This window comes from Sorex araneus, chromosome X (genome assembly GCF_027595985.1).
Source record: "Sorex araneus isolate mSorAra2 chromosome X, mSorAra2.pri, whole genome shotgun sequence".
Taxonomy (NCBI): Eukaryota; Metazoa; Chordata; class Mammalia; order Eulipotyphla; family Soricidae; genus Sorex; species Sorex araneus.
Genome location: NC_073313.1, coordinates 50,321,616 through 50,342,519, shown reverse-complemented (window position 1 = coordinate 50,342,519; position 20,904 = coordinate 50,321,616). Strand labels below are relative to the sequence as shown.

Genomic DNA, 20,904 nt, shown 5'->3' with positions numbered 1-20,904 from the left:
AACTTCTTTATTACATGGGTCCTTTGAAATGGATTTTCATGTACAGCTTTATGTAAGGACCCAGTTTCATCTTTTTCCCTATAGGCAATCCTTCCCCCCCATTGATCTTTTATGCCGTTTCTCTCTCATACTGAAATTTCACAGACAATTGGGATCGGTTCTCAACTCTGTCCTATCCCTTGGTCTCTTTCTCCGTACTTGTACCAGTGCAGAACTATATTTTCTCATTAATTACCAATATATATTATGGGCACTTGTACCTCTAGCTGTGTCCAGGTTATTTTTATCAGGAACAGGAAGAACAAGACTTCAGAGGCCAGGAAGAGAACAGAGTGGGAAATGGTAGTGGGGGTGCCTGAGGCATTGGACTTCCCGCAGGCCAGCTTGCCATCACCTTGCTTTCCTCTTTTGTCCCCCACTATTGTGCACTGCGGAGGGGCAAAAGCTAGGCCTAGATTTTTCAGGAGCAGTCGTCCTCCACTTTATACTTTGAAGCTTTAGTGGAAAGGTTGCCTGGTGTCCATCACATGGTGTGAGACACATATTGAGACCCTGTCTAGACCCATCAAAGTTGCAGGCTGCAGGAATTCTCAGGGATGAATTTCTCAGAGTATCTAAATAGTCACATTGTGGGCAGGGCACATGAGAAGGCCCAATTTAGCCCAGTTTGCTTCCTTATTTTGGTTGAGTGCCATACAGGGGGCTACTCTTGGTTTGGTGCCTGGGAGCCACACCCAGTGGTGCTCAGGGGACGATGAGGTGCCACGGTTGGAAACTGGGCCTCTTACATGCATAGCATGTATTCCAACCCGTTGAGCTGTCTACCACCCCCATTTTGACTCCTTTTAACCTCCAATTTCCCTAGCCCACTGATCTGTTTATATCACCCTTGTCCTGCAGAACTAAATGTGAGGGGTACTGTGGTGGGGGGAAGTTCCTCTTACTTGCTACCTGCACTCCAGAAGATTTATGGCTCAGAAAATATTTCAAGAATGTTCATGACGTACCAAGTGAAATTCAACTCCAATGTCTCCTCTGGATACAGTCCCTTCTTTGGGTCCAAAACTCATTGACCCTGTGCAGTGAGGAAAGAGTGATGGGTGGTTAAGGGTAAAATCATGCAGAGATGTGGAGATTTTGTGAAATAGCGAGGGCAAGATTGAGGAAGTGAAGGAAAGAACAGGAGGTCTATCAGTAAGGGGATTGCTTTTGAAGGGCCAATTTCACTGGGCTACAACGGGTTCAGAAAGAGGACATATAAAAGCAAGCACACTTACCTTGCAGAACACAGACAGATCAAGAAACTGAATTTAACCAGAGAGCTCCCTAGCCCATTAGAAGTTGATGGTTGTTGGGAAGCTTGACAAGACAAGTGGGAGAAATTGATAGGCTTAAAAAGGTTTGTGAATTTGCAGAAGATGTCCATTCACTGTGGCTGAGTAGAGTCCAAGTGAAAGGCAAGAAACTGCCTTACATGATGATTCAATAATAATTATCTAGTCTCCAGGGAAGTCACTCCAGATCATGGCTTCTTGTGCTTTTTGCTGATGCTTAGACCAGCAGATGTCACTCTTCCGACATCATTCAAGCTTGCAGATCAGGCCTATGGCTTTGTAGAGGTGGCGAGGAAGCACCTGGAGGTGATTAATGCAAAGCACTGCCCCTCATAGGCTTCTCTTCTATTCTGCTAGAAGAGAGCGGCATCAGAAACTGAGAGGTAGAAGAGACAGGGGACAATGAAAGGGAATTGTAAAGGGACAGGGATGGGCAGGAATAGGGAATGTGAAGGAAGAGAAACGGGGAGGAGTGAAAAAAGGGAGGAGGGAACAGAATGAAGAGGGAAGAGCAAGTGCACAAAGAGGCTGGCTGTGAGCCGGAAGGACAGTACGGAAGGATAGTACAGTACGTAGAACACTTGCCTTGCACGCAGCCAACCCAGGTTCAATCCCCAGTGCTCCATATGGTCAACTGAGCCCTTCCAGGAGTGATCTCTGAGCACAGATCCAGGAGTAAGCCCTAAGCATTGCTGAGAATGGCACAAAAACAAACAGACAAACAAAGGGGGGTTGCCTGTGAATGCAGCAGTATCTTAAGAGTATGCTCAAAACCTAGTGGACTTAGGAAGCCTATGATAGGTCACAACCGCAGCGTAGTCTGACACCTCCCCCACCCCCACCTCCCACCACACAAAGGACAAGAAGAGACCAAAGAAAGGGGCAGACAAGTTCATTAATATTGGCAGTTGAGGTTCTGATAACCAAGGGTCCTTATAGAGAGACTTTCTGTCATGGCCACAAGACAAGCTGTTTTCCACATCCACCAGCTGCCCCACCCTGACATATTAAAAAATTCATATAGAAACTTTAACTGGGTCTAACTAAGTACTTTCACTGTCTAGATCAGTCTTTCCAAAAGGAGGCCAAAGAGCTGGAGTGATTTGGGGATTTGGAGGACAGTAGTAGTCTCTGGTTTGTCTTTTTTTTTTTTTTTTTTGCTTAAAGAAGGTAGGTTTTGGATTGGAGAGATAATACAGTGGGTAAGAAATTTGTTTGCACATGGCTGACCTGGGTTTGATTCCTGACATCCCATACAGTCTCCCAAACCCGCCAGTAGTAGCACCTGAGAATGGCTGGGTATTGCCCCCAAACAAAAAAAGAAAGAAAGTAGAAAAGGGGATGGTAGAACAAATAAGTTTAGGAACCTCTGGCCTGTATTGTCTTAACAATACGTTTTATCTCAGGGGGCAGCTTCTGGGAACAGGCAAGACAAGTGGGAGCCCTATTCCCAAGAGGTGATAGAGAGTGGTAGAGAAGCTATAAGTGCCTGAGCCCCATGTCACATTCTCTGATAGCTTCCCCTGCAGCTTCCCTGATGGAAGAGATCTCCCAAGAGATCAGTCCCAGAGACTTAAGACACTATGAATGGAGGGAAGAATTCTCATGACTGAAATTTGGAGCATAGTATCCTGGGGTGTAGGTGATAGGGGAGTACCCCAGGGAGGGGATGTTTTGTACCAGGTCTGGGATAAGGGCCGCCTGAGGGTAGGCGCTCCTGTAGGGTGAGACAAGTTGACCGAACTTAGGGGAGGAATTCCTAAAGGGCAGCCTCCCCTCATGAATGTCACCACAGCTATTCCTGGTGGGCATGTCCACAGACTCAACCACACTGCCTTTTATGTTTGTTTACTTCTATAAGCCAGAGTTTCAGAGTTCTTCCCTGTAAGAACCTTGGTCATCTGGGAGGCCAAGGAAAGGCAGAGAGAAACTGAGCAGTTTGCTCTTCATAACTGAGGAGCATTTTGAGGATAAGAGACTGGAGTCTTAGTATCACATCAGTAGCCTTGGGATCACAGACCGACACCATTTATTAAGCAGAGTAGGGTCCTGGGCTTATATTTTGGTAGGGACACAGGTTGAAGTGAAGAGGTGAGCAGGGTAATTTGTGAATTGAACTCATAATATTATACAATCTCAAGATGAAATCTCAAATTTTGAGGAGAATGAGACCCAAGAATTAAGTTGAAAGGACTCAGGATCAGAGAAATGTGTCAGGCAACCCTCAGGGTTCCAGACAGTCAAGATTTTTCCTATCCTCAACTCTTAAAAAAACTTCAGGGGACTGGAGAGATAGTACAGTGTATAAGGCACTTGTACACAGCTGACCCAAGTTCATCCCTGGCATCCCATATGGTCCCCTGAGCACCCCTAGGAGTAAGTCCTGAGTGTAGAGCCAGGATTAACCCATGAGCATCACTGGGTGTAACCCCAAAACTTCAAAGAGCACCAGCCCTCCACATTTGACCACCTTGGGGGTCTTTATCTGCCTTCTGAAAATTCACTGTAAGCCATTGTATTAGAGGCCTGTTTGAGATCGGCCTAGATTTACTTATGTCTTAGTACGAGAGTGTGAGGCGTGGTTACTAATACCCGAGGCCTACCCAGGTGTGGTTATGGGTAGAACTCGGAAAGCAGAGACCAGCAGGAAGGGGACATTCATGGCAGGGACCAAAGGTGGACAGGAGGAGAAGTTGGAAGTATGATATTAACTTGGTCCAGCTTGTCCCCATAGAGTAAAGATTCAGGGAGCATTTATTCTCTCCTTCCTTTCCCTATTTTGATGTTCTTGTTACCATGATCAATGCTTTAAGCCACTGAACCATCTTCCAGGTCCTTCTAGCAGGAGATCACAAAGAGCAGAATCTTCTGATCACCTCAGAACCTGTGGGCATTACCAGGGTTTGAACTTATGACCTGGCCAGACTTTAAGCCACTGCACCATATTTCAACCTCCAGTAGTGATAATTGGTACTAGTAATGGTTACTATTTAAGGTCATGTTCAATATGAGAAATGATCATTAACAATACTGGAAACAATGTATAATGTTGTGTAATCATTTCATGCACCCTGGAAGCCTTGGTTTCACTTGTAATCTTGATCATCTCCCCCAGAGATGTTATAAATACTTAATATGCTCATTTTAAATGCTTCTCTTTATTTACTTGTACACTGCTTTCCAGGGTGCAAATCTCCACATGAACAGATACCAACATTTTCAAGGACTTCTGAAGGCAATCCCTCACACTACTGATAGCATTTCCCCACTGTGTTATTGCGGACAAATCACCACATTTATAAAGCTTTACCCTTGCCAAGACTATAGTTGAAAAACCTCTTGGGAAATCTTGTTTTAAAAAGTCCTCTCTCTAGGTGGAGACACTGGTGATGGGTGTGGTGTTGGAATTGTGTGCATGAGAAACCGTTATTAATAGTATTATAAACCACAGAACATGAATCAATAAAAACATTAAAAATAAATTTTAAAAAGTCCCCTGTCTTCACAGCACAAATCTCCACTGTTAAAAGCACAACACTAACAAATACCTCTGATGAGCAACCTCCTTATAAACAAATATGCACTTTTGAGGAACCTCCTTATAAATAAACATCCGCCTTGACGTATCTCCATTGATGATCCCTGTTGACATATCTCCCCACTCACCAATATCTGACTCTATTGGCCACTGATGTACCACAGTGACAAACATCTCTTTTTAAAAGTACCCATTCATTAGCATATCTTTACTAACCACCCAGTTGGCAAATCTTGCTTCATAAATATCTTTCCATAACAGAATTTCCTTCAATATTTTTTTAAGTTTTTTTTGTTAAGTCACCATGATTTACAAAGTTATTATTGATTAAATTTCAGGCATACAATGCCCAATACCAGTTCTATCACCAGTGTCAGCTTTCCTCACCAGTATCCTCAGCCCCTCTCCCATCCTCCATCACGAGCCTGCCTCTATGACAAGCACTTTTGAGAAAAAAAAGTAGGCACGGTGGTGTAAAATACTGTTACTGATAGTGCATACCACATTTCAGCACCTCACCTTCTTCCAGATCCTCTTCAACAAACTTCTATTAACAAATCTCCCCATTCATACATTTTTGATCCTCTGACATACTTCCCCGTTCATAAATGCCCACCAAAATGTTCCTTGTCAAATCTTGCCATTCAGAAATGCTCACCATGGATATCTATCTCAGTGATAACACCATTTGAAAGTGTCTTGTTGTTGTCTTTTGGTTTAGGGGCCACACCCAGGGGTACTCAGAGATAATTTAATTCCTGGCTTTGCACTCAGGAATCACTCCTGGCAGGCTTGGGGAACCTGGGTCAGCCATGTGCAAGGCAAGCTCCCTACCCACTCTCCTATATCTCTGGACCCCTTAAAATGTTTTTCATTCATAAAACTCCACCCATCCATGTAGCCCTTATTGATTGACCACCATTGACATATCCCACCCACCCCTATCCTTAGATATCTCCAGTAGGAAAATCTCCTTACTGGGATAACTATCAATATATTATGCCATGAAGTTGAAATTTCTCCTCACCACCTTGACCCAAACAATAGATGAAGAGGTGGATTTCTGGAATAACATCAACCATTTCTTTTTTGTCAGTAGTGTCTGATACTTACATTTCACCATTCATTCCTGGATACCTCCTGTGCTAGTAGTAGTGACAGCTGAGGCCCAGCCCTGATCACACAACAATGGAAATGAATTGTACACAAGTTTTCATTCACTCTAGGGTTAAAAATGGAGCTTACAAAAGACTAAAATAAAACAGTTTTAAAGGACTGATAGATAGTACAAATGTTAAGGCTCTTTCCTTGCATGCAGCCAGCCCATGGTTCAGTCCCCAGCACTGCATATGGTCCCTCCCCCAATACCACCAGGTGTCATCCCTGAGCACAGAGCTAGAAGTAATCTGTGAGCACTGCTGGGTGTGACTCACAAACAAACAAATCAACAAAAGACTGGAAATCTGCAGAAAAACTGTTAGGATCCTGGAGACACTCCCCAATGATCAGTATTTACTACAGTAGAAGGTTGCAGGTATGATCGCTTGAAAGAGTAAAGAGTAACTTGGAGGAACCACATGAGCAGCAATTGTCAGGCTGCCTCTCTGTTTGCTAGATGTTTATTCATATGGGTCACCAATTGAAGCTTTGTGAAAAAGCTATATAGTTCTAATAGCTAGTGATGGGAACATTGGCATCAGGGACCCTGGGCTCATCATCTTTTGTCCTTTCATACCATAGTCTTCTTCTGTCCTCATAGCCATAGAAAACAGAAGTGATAACGTACCTGCCATAAGGTACTTATAAAAGTATAAGGTCACAGGTTTCGTTTCCCATTGCCACTCCATGCACCCAGCATGATCCTGGCAGCACTGTGGTTTTTCCTGGCAGCTGTGCTGTCTGCGATGCCCAGCACAGTGATTTCCTAGCACACATCATCCACGTATATGCAAACATCATAATGAAAGGGTGCATACTTACACCACAGACCCTGCAGGCATAAAAACACAAAATGTGTGTGAGCATCACAGCCAGGAACCTTTGGAGGCACCTGTGTAAGGACCACAACTGCAAAGAGCAGATGTCAGCGAGCATATGTACAAGCACTGCCATTAAAGGGGGCCAGATATACAGCAGGTAGAGCACTTGCCTTGTGCTCTACCTGCTCAACTTAGTCTCAACCTAGTCTCAATCCCTGGTGCCCTGTATGGTCCCCTGAAAGCTTTGACAGGAATTATCCCTGAGCACAAAGCCAGGAGTAAGTGCTGAGCACAGCTGGGTGTGCCCCCAACCCCCCCCCAAAAAAGCAATAAAGGAATGGTTCCCCTTTCTTCCCCTGATCCAACCTTAGACTGTGAGGACAGCGTCCAAGTGTGTGAGCTCCACAACTTGAGTTGTCAGCACTGTCAAGTACCAGAACTGTGTGAGCACCACAGCTAGGTATCTATTCGTATCAAAACACCTAGAGGTTTAGCGGGGTGAGGTTTAGCGGGACCAGAACATCCTCTCTGGGCAATATCAGGCAATGCTTGAGGTGAAGAAAATTGCTGTTTCCTAGTACAAATGATCGGTCATTTGTTAGCAGGCTTGTCAAATGGAGGGAATGGTGAAAGGGAGATTTGCCAGTGAGGGAGAGATTTGTCGGAGTAGGATCAATTATGATTCGGAGAGCTCTGTGCAAATAGGAATTAGTCTAGTAAAATACTAGAATGTACTTAGTAGAGAGATTATGCAATAGGTTATGACTATAATGCAAATGAAATGACCCCATCATCAGGGCCTAGGGCTAGCTCAGTGGTAGAGCAACTGCCTTGCAGCCATGAAGCCACAAGTTTCATCCCCAGCACCATCCTGCATGTCAAGTGTGAGTCTGGCAGCACTGCTGTTTGGGACCCTGCAGCCCGACTAAAGTGTATGAACCCTGGTGAGTCCTACAACGGAAGCGTACTAGCACCACAACCAAGTGTGTGATCCCCTGGTTATTGGGACAACCACCACCAAGGAAAGGGAGTGGGGGTGGCAACGATCATGACCAATACTGCATCTCACCAGTGCAAATCCCAGTGTAGCAATGCCTTACCCATACCTCATGTTTTAGGTCAAACATGAAAAGCCCCCCATTTTGCTCCGTATCTCCCCAGCTGTTCCCATCAGGTCTCCAGTGACCCAGGCTGGTTTCCGAAATGACACAGGGACACTGCCTGCCGGCTAGTAGTTCTTTATTTTATTGAGAGACAAAAGAGTGGGTGTGGGAAAGGAGGCGAATACTGTGCCGGTTTCAACTTCCATGGGGGCTGGGGCCAGAGGTTCAGGCCCGCCGGTACCGGTACCGTAGGGAGTGCCAGGCACACATGCCAGACTTCTGTGGCAGGCAGGCAAGATGGAGACTCTGGTAGCCTTTCTCTGAGCGTCTGAAGAGACTGTCTGTCCACAAGCAGTGAGTGTTGTTCTGCAGTTTGCAGGGGACGGACAAGCAGGGAAACACCTAGTGGAGGGGACACAGGCAGGGCTCTAAGAGCTTCTCCTCTTGCCCTTTGCTCCCTTACACCATCCAAATTGTGTACTTCTCAACATTCAGCGATGATCAACTGGGGAGACTTGGTGTCATCCCACCTGAGTGCTCAGCCCCTACTAGTAGGGGTGGGGGGAAAACAGGAGACAGGCATTGGACTTGGGGAGCTCAAGGCAGCAAAAGGATCAGCTGTTTGGGAACAGAGGCAGAGAGGTCAAACTCTCTGGGGGTGCCTGGCCTCCTGGGGGATCAGGAATAGCTGCCAGAGGGTGAGACAGCTGGCAGCTGGTGAAGTGAAGCCTGGGAGAGAAGAGTAGTTTCAGCAACAGATGCTGGTGTCAGAGACCACAAGGGGCCAGAAGAGAACAGTGTTGGCACAGTCAGAAGGACAATCAGTGAAACAACGCTCAGGTGTAAAACAGTCAACCAAAGAGCAGAGAGCACCAAAGTTGTGGGAAGACTAAGTAGGTTTGGGGAAACAGAACTTGGGGTTCTTGGAGAACATTTCAAGTAATATAAAACTATCTCGGGATGGGGGGGTCAAAGGCAGACAGCATGGGTGGGATAATGGGAAGATGAGTCAAAGGGCTGATCACAGACTTGGTGTGCAGGAGACCCAGATTTGATCCCTGGCACCGCCTGGTCCTTGAGCACTTCTGGGAGCAACCCGGAACACTGAGTCAGAAGGAGCACCCCTAACCAGAGCACTGAGTCAGGAGGGCCCCCCAACCAAAATTAGAAAAGAATAGACATCATTATTATTGAATAGTCATGATTACTGAATAGTCATGAAGAAAGCAGCCAGGAGGTTCAGAGAACAACCAATCTCCAAGTATTAGACCCAGGGCAAGTAAGAACCAGTAATCCCAGGGTAGTAGTCTCAAAAGCAAGAGAGATTAGGGTCAGCTATAGGTTAGGGGAAAAGCATAGTCAGAAGGAGCAAGAAACCAGAACTAGGGGAAGAGCCACAAGCCCATGGAACACTCACTGTGCATTCCTCACAGCCGGCAGCATAGGTCTTGATGAAACCCTGGCGCTGAGCAGGGGTCAGACTGTTCCAGGGAGCCACAAAACTGCAGGTGGAGATGTATAGGTGTCCATCCCTCAGTTTTCCTGGAGAAAAAAAAAAGAGATGTCACAGCCCACTTCTGAATGTCTGGGTCAAGGCAGGCAGTGCCTGATTGGTGTTCCTGGAGCACAGATCCTATTGGGCAAAGTTTCAGCCTCTGCTGGATAGGGAGGCATTGCCATGACCCCATCTCCACTTGGATAATGTCTTCCCGCACTACCAGGCAGGGACGGTTGTTGGATTGGTGTGGCACAGGGCATGGGGTAGGGCCTCACCAGCAACAATGAACTCCTCGCTGCGGTTCTTGGACCGGTGCATGTAGCCGCAGACACTCTCCATGCCAGGGGTATAGATATACTCAGTATCATGGACATTTTCTGAGGTGTTCAATCCTTTAAGTATCTGTCAATAGATGAGAAGAAAGTCTCTCTTACAGATAATAGCCCTTCCACTGCACATTTTTCCCAAAAGTCCTATATCATCCTGAGATCACGGCTCATTTCCTCACCCACTTGAGACTAGGGGCTTCTATTTTCACAGGAAGGAAGAGGCTAGGAGGTGCTGGGGTATGAAAGGTAGGAGGAATACCTTGGTTATCTTGATCTCATAACGCCGGTATAAGGAAGTCTGGTTGAACTCTCCGGGTCCCACGAACTTGGTCCTAATGACTAGTGGAGTTGGGGGAGAAGAAAATTAGTCCATTTCATTGTAGGACACCAACAAAGTCATCATAGCAATGATGTCCAACTGTGTGCTGAAATAGGGATTGCTGAAGACCAGGCAGTACACTAAGTCGTTTATACTTATGCTCATTGATTCATTTGTATGGTCAATGTCTGATCTTCTCCAGGCAGGTAAGACCTTATCCTATATGCAACATCTGTTTATTTACTCAACAAACATTGTGGAGCAGGTACCGTTCTGGGGGGTTAGGGAAACATGAATAAAACACAAAAATCCCTGGCCATGTAGGGTTCATATGATAGTCAGTAGAAGGAAACTCAAACAATTAAAAAAATTAAGGGCTGCCATAGTACAGCGGTAGTCTGGTAGTCTTGTCTTTCCTGTGGCCAACTCAGGTTTGATTTGATCCCTGTATGGTCCCCCGAGCCCATCAGGAGAAATTCCTGAGTGCAGAGCCAGGAGTAACCCCTGAGCATCTCCAGGTATGACCCCAAAACAAACAAAAAACTCAGGGACCAGAGACATACTACAGCAAGTAGGGTACTTGCCTTCCTGCAGCCGACCTAGGTTCAATCACTGTCACCCCACATAGTACCTGAACCCTACCATGCTAGGAGTAAGCCTTGAGCACCACAAGGTGTGACACCAAAACTGAAAAAGCAAAGAAGGGAGTACTATTGGGAGAAACCTCCCTTTGGACTAAGATGGACACCAAAACACAGTGCATGTACAGAATGGAGTTCAGACTCACCGAAGTCAGCTTTACAGAAGGAGATCTGTGGATGAGGCGGGACACAGGTACAGGCCCTGCTGGGGGCAGTCAGCCACATCAACAGAAGGATGGTGGAGGCCAGCGGTGCAATGGGGGCCATGGCAAATTCTGCAGGGGTGGAGAGATAGCCCCCAGCCCAGCTGATGAGGATGGGGGTGTATCTCCCACACCACTCCATCCATCCCCTTCCTTCCCACCAGCAGCTCAGAGGAATATCAGGCCTTTGGAATTGACTGGGAAGCTGGGGATTTTAAGAGATTTTGAGATTTGTCTTCAAATCTCAAATCCTACGACAGTCTGGGTCAGGAGTTGAGACAATTTAGGAATCGCTGAGTTGGAGCAATTTAGAGGAATGGGAGAGTTGGGGGGATTATGTGATTGTGGTATTTGGGTGCAGTGACAGTGGAGGAAATTTGTGCGTTTATGGGGCCTGGGGAAATCAGGATGAAGGGTTTGGGGTGAGGAATTTGGGGTCTGAACAGCTGGGGGTGTTTGAGGGAGGTAGGGAGTTCAGAGGTAATGCATATTAAAAGACACAGGAGGTGGGAGAGTTGAGAGAGGTTGAGGAATTGTAAAGGAGTTTGGGGGTTTAGGCATTTAGGGGGGTGGAATTTAGGAGCAGAGGACATTTTGAGGCTTAGGGGATGGAGCATGTAGCAGTCTGAATTGTTGGAGACTAGGGAAGTTTGGGGAGCTGTAGCAGTTTGGAGGGAGGGAACTTAGGGAGGAAGCAAGGGAGTTTATAGGCGCTGGCTGCTTGGGAGGTATCTGTGCTAGGGGTGCTCCTGGATTAGGGGGAGCTGGGGATGCATATCTGGAGCTTGAAGGAGTTTGGAGGGTCAGGATTGAGAAGCCGCTCTGGACACCCACCCTCTTCGCCTTGACCAGAGCACTAGGCAGGCTGGCAGCCAGATGTCGCGAAAGAAGCGCCAGCCCAGCATCAGGCCCTGCAGACAACCCAGGCCCCTACCTACCTCTGCTTTCTCCTCTGGCAGCCGGTCTGCAGCGATGGCGATGGCGGCAGAGTCTGAGCAGCGGAGGATAAATGTCCACTTGAGGGGCGGGGGTGGAGGGTGGAGGTGCGGAAACCACAGGCCTCCAGGCTTCCTGGATGCATTACTCATCCGCCCACCAACCAAGGAGGCCAAGGGGCGGGCCAGCCTAAAGGAGTGGTGCGCTGCTGGGCTCCCTCCCCCAGGGCCTCGCCCTGCCCCCCCTTCCCCCTTCTTGGCGTCAGGCCCCTCAGACAGGATTCCCCAGGTGCTGCCCTCTAAAGTCTATCCAACGTGCATCCATCCCACAAACTCCCCATGATTGAGTCTGGAATGTGTCTGTTCCTTTCCTGTGCATCTACTTCTGGGCCAAGCATACCCCCCAAAACCACAAAAATGTCTCTCCTAGTAGATCTGACTTTGTGAGTTAGGCTAGGGGAGACCGTGAGGAAACCAATTGCGTAGAAGTCCTGAAGGAGACGAGGCAGGTGAATGGAGGGGTAATGCCAAGTAGGGAAACTGAGGCACAGAGCAGTTTTGTGACTTATCCAGACTTACATAAATAAGTGACAGAGCTGGAATTTGAATTCAGGTGGCCTGAGTCCAGACGGAGCCTGGGGTATGACCTGCCTCCAAACACAGGTGGGGCGCCAGGGCATGTGGCTCAGTGGCAGAATGCATGCTTGGTAGGTGGGAAGACTTGAGAATCTAACTCACCCTGACTGTGATCCCCAAGTTTGATGATCCCAGTAGCATAGCCATTGGGGTCCCTCAGGTCACATGAAGTGTGTGACTTCAGGCACACCACAACTAATTATGCAACTCCCAGGCACCACAACAAAAGGGAAGTAACAGGTGACCAACTAGCTAAATTAAAAATGTAAAACACAGGCAAGAGCTGGAAAGGATAGTACAGAGATTAAGGTGCTTGCCTTGCATGCATGTTCCCCTGAGTATCACATGGAGTGACACCCCCACCCTTAGCACAGAGCCCAGATTAGCCCCTAAAAACCTCTGGGTGTGGTCCCAATCCCTCAAAACAAAACAGGAAAATAACCAGCATTTATGTAGCATCCACTGAGTACCAGGCAATTGGTATAATTCCTTTTAGTATAATTGGTATAATTCCTTTTAACCTCTGAAGTAGGTGCAAGTATTATTCCCATTCTACAGATGAGGACTATGAAGTGTACAGGGATCGGAGGATTCCCCTCGGGGTTCCAGTGCATTGCACTGGATTTGAAATTAAACTAATTGATGTCAGCATCAACATAGGCAGAAGGATCCACATGCTGTTGAATTACTGAGCACTGGGGAGAGGGTGTTGAACAGTGGCAAAAGAAGCCAGTGAGTCAGGAGAAAATTGATCCCCTCTCATCCTGCCTTGTCTCTTCTCCACCAACCCTACCACGCCCTTGGTGGAGGGTAGGGGAGTGAAGCAATCCCTGCCCACCAACTTCCAGAAATTTCTGAATCTTCCCTGGGGTCCTGGGAAAAAGACTCTGAGGGGTGATTAACATCCTTCTTTAGTTCAGGAAAACCTATAATAATGAAGATGGTGGTGATGAGAGCAGCCACTTACTGAGCGATTACTATATAACTGTGCCCCAAAGTTTTCGTGTTAAGTTCACTTACTCAGTCTCCTTGCCTCCACTGCTAATCCAACTTGATTAATTGGGCAGGCTAGTCCAATCAACAAAGGCGACACTACAAAAACTACCACCAGTACTAGCAGTGCTTGCTGGGTATCAGCAGTGTATAGGTTATCTCTCAGGACCACCTTGCTGACTACTGGGTACAGGGTTAAAATTATGTCCCTGAGAAACCGTCGTTAATCGTATTGTGAACCCCCACATTTAAAATCACTGTATCACTGTCACTGTCATACCATTGTTCATCGATTTGCTCGAGCGGGCACCAGTAACGTCTCCATTGTGAGACTTGTTGTTACTCTTTTTTGGCATATCGAATATGCCATGGGGAGCTTGCCAGGCTCTGCTGTGTGGGTGGGATACTCTCAGTAGCTTGCTGGGCTCTCCGAGAGGCATTCAAAATCAAAGAAAAACCAATCCAAACACAAACATTTAAAAAAAAATTAAAAATGTATGTTGGTTAATGCAGGGATGTTAAATCAATAATAATGGTACCCAACACTTTGTTATCATTGTTGGTGCAGTGATGGTGGTGGTGGTGGTATCTGGAGGCCACAAGGTACTGAAGATTGATCCTAGGGTCTCAAGAAATGCAAGGTGTGTGCTCTACCACTGGGCCACATTCCTGCCCACCGGCAACAGTTTTTTTTTTTCCTTTCGGTTTGGGGGCCACACCCTGGGATGCTTAGGGGTTACTCCTGGTAACATTTTTTGAGAATTAAAGCTTCCTGTGTGTCAGTGACTTGTAAAGAATTTCCCCCTCCAAAATAACAAGTCTTCCTCACGACATTCCTGCCATGAGACTGTTCATCATCTTGTTGCACAGATAAGGAAAATGGGCCTCATGAAAGGGTAGTGACCTGCCCAGGAATGAGAGTGAAGAAATCACTCAGAAGGGGGTGGGACAGTAGGAGGAAACCAGAAAAATCACAGCTGATTGTGAAAGCAGAAGAGTGAGAGTGACTGAGGTCAGTAGCCCAGCTAAAGGAGAAGTGATGGAGGAGAAAGGGAAAGCCCATTACAGCCCCTCACTGACCCTGCTTCTTGTGCCAGCTCTATGACGTTGACTTTTGAGTCAGCACAGTTTTGGCACCCATCTGCAGTAAGGGAGTGTGTGAACCTGGTTTAGCATGCAGGGTTGGAAACTCTGGGATTTCATGGAGGGTGTCCCGCTGGCGTGGCCGACGGATGGTGCGTGATGCATGGAATGTGGGTGATGGCGTGTGCAGAGCAGATACCTTATAGTCCACCCCATACCGTGTGCTTGGACCGGATGATAACCTTTCAACCGATCAGAAACTGAGGTCCAGAGATAGCTGCAGTGACGTGAGTGAAGGAAGAAACCAAGATTCCAACCTCTGACTCCTCAGTGGGTCCAGAGAACTGAACTGCCTGGGGGTATACATTGCATCCACACCCAGACCTACATGATGTTGTTTTCAGCCTCAGCTCCAGAGAGACTGAGGAGAGTTCATGAAGAGAGGGACCTAGAAACCTGGGAGGTACAGACCTAGAAACCTGGGACTGGGGGATGGGAGGGGGTGCGCCTGCGCACTGCTCTCCGCTGTTTCTGCATTCCTCTAGGTGGCGAGTGTTTGGCTAAATGCCTGTATGCCTGGGGAACTGCATAGCCCTGTGTATTTCTCCCAGGGAATACGTAGCCCTTCTCATAGCTGCGTCTGCCTCTCCAAAGTGGCTCTGGGCTGTGCATGTGATTGCAGATGTGCTTGTTCACTTCTGGGTGCACAGTTATAACTCAAGGTTATGTTACACACAACTGGAACTCGAGAGACTCCCATATGCCCCTCTGTCCTAAGAGCACCCCATAATGACGCCAGTCATTTGGGAAATGAGGAAGATGGGGGTGCCAGAGGAAGGGGGAGGCCTGAAGGTCAATCCATCACGCTGAGCTGTGGGCTTCCTGTGCCTGTCGGGAACCGCCACCGCCCCAGCAGCCCCTCCGGGAATGTCACCCCAACCTCCAGCGGCCTGCGGGGAGGGGCGCTGCCCGCCCTGCGCCTGCGCCGGTGGGGCCGCCCTCTCCACTCTGCCCAGACTTGCGGCGGGGGTGGGGGAAAAGCTAGTATTTTCCTCCACCTGATTTTTGTTTCGTGTAGACTAAGTGGATTAAGAACATGATAAAATTGAGCAAGGCATGTCGGTGTTTTTTTGTGTGCCCACCAGTGTGGTGGCTTCTGTGGTTACTGGAAAACCTGGAAGCTTGGGTATGTGGTGTGGAGCTTTGTTTGCATGCGTAGGAGCATCGCCTGCACCTGTGATGACCAGATGTTCAGGGCCAAGGCTGTGCCTCTGAATTCTATGGCTGTGCCTCTGATGGTTGTCACTGTATTGCATGGATTCCACGTCGTGTGCCGGTATCTCTGAGCACCTGACTGGCTGAATGACTTCGCCATCTCTGCACTCTGACTACAAGGTCAGCTCTGGGCTCTGTTACTTGTTGATTGTTCCACACTGTGGGTATCATTTGATCTAGTTGTGGAGCTTGAAGTACCGAGTGTGTGTGTGTGTGTGTGTGTGTGTGTGTGTGTAGATCGTGTATGTGTGTGGACAGAGCTTTCAAAGAAGGATGGCTGTGGGGGTGTCGAGCTAGGACATGCTCATAACCACACTGCCATGCACACACTCACTTTTTCATCACTATAAAAACAAACGTTCCCAGAAATTCCCCTAACGTAACTCATGCTTCTGTCCGAGAAAGCAGGGGTGGAATGTCTGAGGCTTGGGATTGGTGTGGAGAGGGCCAGACAGGCAGCGCTCTGGGTTCGATTCCAAGCTCAGAGTCACTGTGTGACCCTCAGCTGAAGTCTGCCCACTTCTGACCCGGGTCTTCTGGCAAGTGACTCCCCAACACTGGCAGTTGGGCCTCCTGCATTGACTATGCTCTCTCTTTCCACCCTTCCAGCTCAGCAGTACAACATACCCAGTGGTTGTGAAGATGGGGCATGCACACTCTGGGATGGGCAAGGTAAGTTTCCAGGTAGAGTGTGTGTGTAAGTGCTATGTATTGTCCTCACCGTGCATATACGTACATGTATATGTGGATATTCCACCGATGTACACCAATAGCTCTATGATTATGTTTGGGGTATCTATCTGTGCTTTCCCCTTCATATTCAGTTAACTTTTGTAGTGTCAGTTTTGTGTCCTCTTGTTGGCATATCTAGCATTGTGTCTATATGTACATTGAACAAATGTGGCATAATCTTCTACGTTCAAGGTTCTGTATACCTTCTACTCATCTCAGGTTTTCTATTTGTGTGAAGATAGCAGACTCAGAATTCTTATGTCTCCATCTGTGTCTGTCTTCATGTTAGGTACACAGCTGAGCATGTGTTTGAGTACCCATGTGCCTATAGAGTTTTATGAAGTCTAGGAGACCCAGAATTATGCATGCTTCAGGTTCTGCCCACCAGACCAAATTGTTTGGGGGCCACACCCAGCTGACCTCTGGGGCTCCATGCTCGCCTGGTGCTGTCTCTCCTGGCAGTATCTGGGGTACCATGCTGGAGGCAGTGGAGAACCCAACCCTCTCAGTTGTTTCTGTCTCCAAATTTTTGTATCAGTTCATCTATCATGTGGGTGTGTGTGCACCCGAGTGTGTGCACCCCACTTCCCACTAACTAACCAGGTCCTGATCCTCATCCCACTCCCACAGGTCAAAGTAGACAACCAGCATGATTTCCAGGACATTGCAAGTGTGGTGGCACTGACAAAGACCTATGCCACCGCCGAGCCCTTCATTGATGCCAAATATGATGTGCGTGTCCAGAAGATTGGGCAGAACTACAAGGCCTACATGTGAGTGGAGAGACTGAGTCCAAGGAAAAGGGGTCACTGCCCTGGGAAGTCAGGTCCCCTGAGCCTCTCTTTTCTTGACCCCCTCCCAGGAGGACATCTGTATCAGGGAACTGGAAGACCAACACTGGCTCTGCGATGCTAGAGCAGATTGCGATGTCTGACAGGTGGGTCGACTGAACTCAGGGTGAGAGGTTAATGGTGGTAGCAATGGTTGCCCAGGCCCTAGGGCTGACAGGGATCCCTGCCTTGTGTCTTGGCAGGTACAAGCTGTGGGTGGATACGTGCTCAGAGATTTTTGGGGGACTGGACATCTGTGCAGTGGAAGCACTACATGGCAAGGATGGAAGGGATCACATCATTGAGGTGAGCACAGCCAGAAATATGGGGGTCATGGGGTTGGAGAGGTAGTGCAGAGAGGGTACGGTGAATGCCTCTCAGGCAACAGACCCAGGTTCAATCCCCAGCACCCGATACAGTTTCCCGAGCCTTACCAGGAGTGATCCTTGGGTGTAAGCCCAGAGAACAGGGTGTGGCCTGAAAACATACATGCGCGTGCACACACACACACACACACGCACGCGCGCACACACACGCACACACCTGGTGGGCACACCCAGGCAGCAACAGCACATGACAGAAATGCCAGGTAAAATGGGTAGCACTCCATGGCTCATAAGGATCTTGGCGAATGGCAAACTATTTAGTAAACTGGAAAGTGCCTTATGAAGTGGAACATCCCTATAAATGGCAAAATTTTTCATAAACTACAAAGTGGTCTGTAAAAGTAAACCTTTTTGGTGAATGACAAAGTACTGTGTGAGTTGAGAGGTCCTGGGTAACCAACCACTTTGTAAACTGTATAGCATCATGGGTGATTTTAAAGCAGTCTGTAAAGTGCACAATTCATTAGGAAGTACTTGGTGAACAGAAAAATGGAAAAAAGGGCCTTTACAAACTGGGAAGTGCTTATTATCGTAGCAAAGTGTTATCAAAATTTCAAAGCTCTTGGGGGACAGGGTGATAGGACAGTGGGTAGAGTGCTTGCCTTACATGTGGCTGAACTGGGTTTGATCCCCAGCACCCTATGTGGTACCCCAGCATCTCTAGGAGAGATCCTTGAGTACAGAGCCAGAAGAAAATCCAGAACTCCGTTGGGTGTGGTTCAAAAACCAAAATTAAAACAAAGTTCTTCGTAGAGAGTGGTGCCTCTAGTAAGTGGTAAAAGCAATTGAAAAACTTTAAAAGTGACTTGAAAATTTGGAATGCTCAGTAAACATCAGAACTTTAGCCATTGTCAAGCTGTTTTGTAAACACTTTCTAAGTCTAAACACACCATTTACTACATAGTCCTTTGTAAAGGGCAAGGGGCTCCATAAACTGTGAAGGACTATGTAAACCACACAGTTCTTTGTAAAGGATATGTCACCAAGCAAACTATAACTGGGGTTTGGCAGGCGTATTCTGCCAAATGCCAGACAGTGCATATTTTAGACCTGGTGGGTCATCTAGTCTGTTGCAACTGCTCAGCTCCACAAAAGTAGCCATAACTTCTAAAAAGAATGGCTATTTTCCCATAAAACTTTATGGGTGCAGACATTTAAATTTCATGTAATTTTCCCCCATGGTGAAATTTTATTATTTTTCAATTGTTTTAAAAGTTCCTTTAGGGGCTGGAGCGATAGCACAGCGGGTAGGGCGTTTGCCTTGCACACAGCCGACCCGGGTTCGAATCCCAGCATCCCATATGGTCCTCTGAGCACTGCCAGGAGTAATTCCTGAGTGTAGAACCAGGAGTAACCCCAAGTTCCTTTAGACATTGTATGACTGAAACCAAATTTGTGTATCTCGTGGTGATTTAATTTAAAAAAGAAAGAAAGAAAAAGGAAGGAAGGGAGGAAGGAAGGAAGGAAGGAAGGAAGAAAAGAAAATTCCTTTAGTTTGGGAACCAGACAAAACAGGGCCACAATTCACTTACTGCTGCTCCAAGTACCCTTGGCTTTAAGGTACTAGCCTTCCCAGTGCAAAATCTCTGTTTCTCAAATGGATGCCCCTTTCTTCCACAGCTGCTATGACTTTGGCTACCTTAAAGTATTTGTTTACTGGGGTTGGAGAGATAGTACAGCCGGCCAAGGGCACTTGTCTCGCACACTGCCGACTCAGGTGCGGTTGGGCATCCCATATGATCCCCCGAGTACTGCCAGGGGTGATCCCTGAGCTCTGAGCCAGGAGCAACCTGGAGCATTGCCCAGGTGTGACCCAAAAATAAACAGAAAAAATAACAGTTGGCTTCTGTTCCCTTCACATACTCTTTCCTGCCTTTCTCCTCATCAGTGGCCTTTTCCTCACCTAGGTGGTGGGCTCCTCCATGCCGCTGATTGGTGACCACCAGGATGAAGACAAGCAGCTCATCGTAGAGCTGGTGGTCAACAAGATGGCTCAGGCCTTGCCCCGGCAGCGGCAGCAGCAGCGAGATGCCTCCCCTGGCAGGGGCTCTCTCAGCCAGGTCAGGCTCCCAGCACTGAGCTGAGGGTCAAGGGTGGGGGAGGCCAGCCCTTTGCCATTCCCTCCATCCTAGAGCTGATAGCACTATTACCCATGTGAGGACCCTATTGCTCGTAAAGGGATAAATAGGGCTAGAGAGAGTACGGGGAGGAGGCACTTGCCTTGCATGCAAGCTAGCCCACGTTTAATACCCAGTATTATATAGGGTCCTCTGAACCCCACCAGGAGGGATCCCTGAATTCAGAGCCAGGAGCTAACCTCCCAAAGTTATGTGTTGGGGGGGGATTAACAGGGGCTCTGAAGATTGTACAGGGGGTAAGGTACTGACCATGCATGCAACCAGCCCTGATTCAAACCCCAGCACTACACATGGTCCCCTGAGAGATTCCCGAGAACAGAGATGAGTTAGCCCCGCAAATAGGGGATAAATAGGGCTGGGGGGATAGCACAAGGGGTAAGGCACTGACCTTGCATGTAGCCAACCCTCGTTCAAACCCCAGCACTGCACACGGTCCCTCAAACCCTGCTTGGAGGGATTCCTGAACACAGAGCCAGGAGCTAGCTCCCCAAAAGGGGGATAAATAGGACTGGAGACATAGTATTGGGGATAAGGTACTGGCCTTCCACGTAGCCAACCTTGGTTCAAACTTCAGCACCCCATATGGTCCCCTGAGCCCCGCCAGGAGGAATTCCTGAGTACAGCCAGCTGTTGTTCAAAAGCCAAAAAAGGGGGAACGGGTGGAATAAATAGCTGTGACAGCCTGCGCTCCAAGAGTCCCCCAGCCCTGCAACCTGACCCTTTCAGCTCAGCCACAAATGTGGCCACACCCAGGACTCTGGGAACCCGGCTATTCCGATACGCTGATGCCCCCTGGCTGGTAGCTATTTTTAACCTCTCCTGCTCCATCTCTTCTGCCACAGACTCCGTCCCCAGGGGCCCTGCCCTTGGGCCGCCAGACGTCCCAGCAGTCTGCGGGGCCCCCGGCTCAGCAGCGCCCCCCACCACAGGGTAAGTGAGGGGCCGGCCTTGC

General features: G+C 48.0%; 2 protein-coding genes across 4 annotated transcripts in view; one reads left to right on the top strand and one right to left on the bottom strand.

Moving 5' to 3' along the window:
* SYN1 (synapsin I) overlaps nucleotides 1–20,904 on the top strand; it is a 56,813-nt gene that overhangs the window by 33,326 nt on the left and 2,583 nt on the right. For both annotated transcript variants that reach the window (XM_004612884.2, XM_004612883.2), the window contains exons 6-11: nucleotides 16,476–16,538; nucleotides 17,229–17,371; nucleotides 17,461–17,535; nucleotides 17,632–17,734; nucleotides 19,722–19,874; nucleotides 20,795–20,882. In XM_004612884.2, the coding sequence (XP_004612941.1) occupies nucleotides 16,476–16,538; nucleotides 17,229–17,371; nucleotides 17,461–17,535; nucleotides 17,632–17,734; nucleotides 19,722–19,874; nucleotides 20,795–20,882 (625 nt within the window). The remainder of the gene's footprint in view (nucleotides 1–16,475; nucleotides 16,539–17,228; nucleotides 17,372–17,460; nucleotides 17,536–17,631; nucleotides 17,735–19,721; nucleotides 19,875–20,794; nucleotides 20,883–20,904) is intronic.
* On the bottom strand, nucleotides 6,493–16,469 carry TIMP1 (TIMP metallopeptidase inhibitor 1). Of its 2 annotated transcripts, XM_055119722.1 has the most exons (6): nucleotides 11,883–16,469; nucleotides 10,888–11,016; nucleotides 10,041–10,120; nucleotides 9,728–9,854; nucleotides 9,372–9,496; nucleotides 6,493–8,356 (listed from the first exon to the last, which is right to left on the bottom strand). In XM_055119722.1, exons 2-6 carry the CDS (start codon nucleotides 11,006–11,008, stop codon nucleotides 8,180–8,182), a joined length of 630 nt encoding a protein of 209 aa, XP_054975697.1. In that variant the 5' UTR covers nucleotides 11,009–11,016; nucleotides 11,883–16,469; the 3' UTR covers nucleotides 6,493–8,179. The 2 variants fall into 2 exon arrangements, with proteins under 2 accessions (XP_054975697.1, XP_012789151.2); XM_012933697.2 differs by having other exon boundaries at nucleotides 10,888–16,469.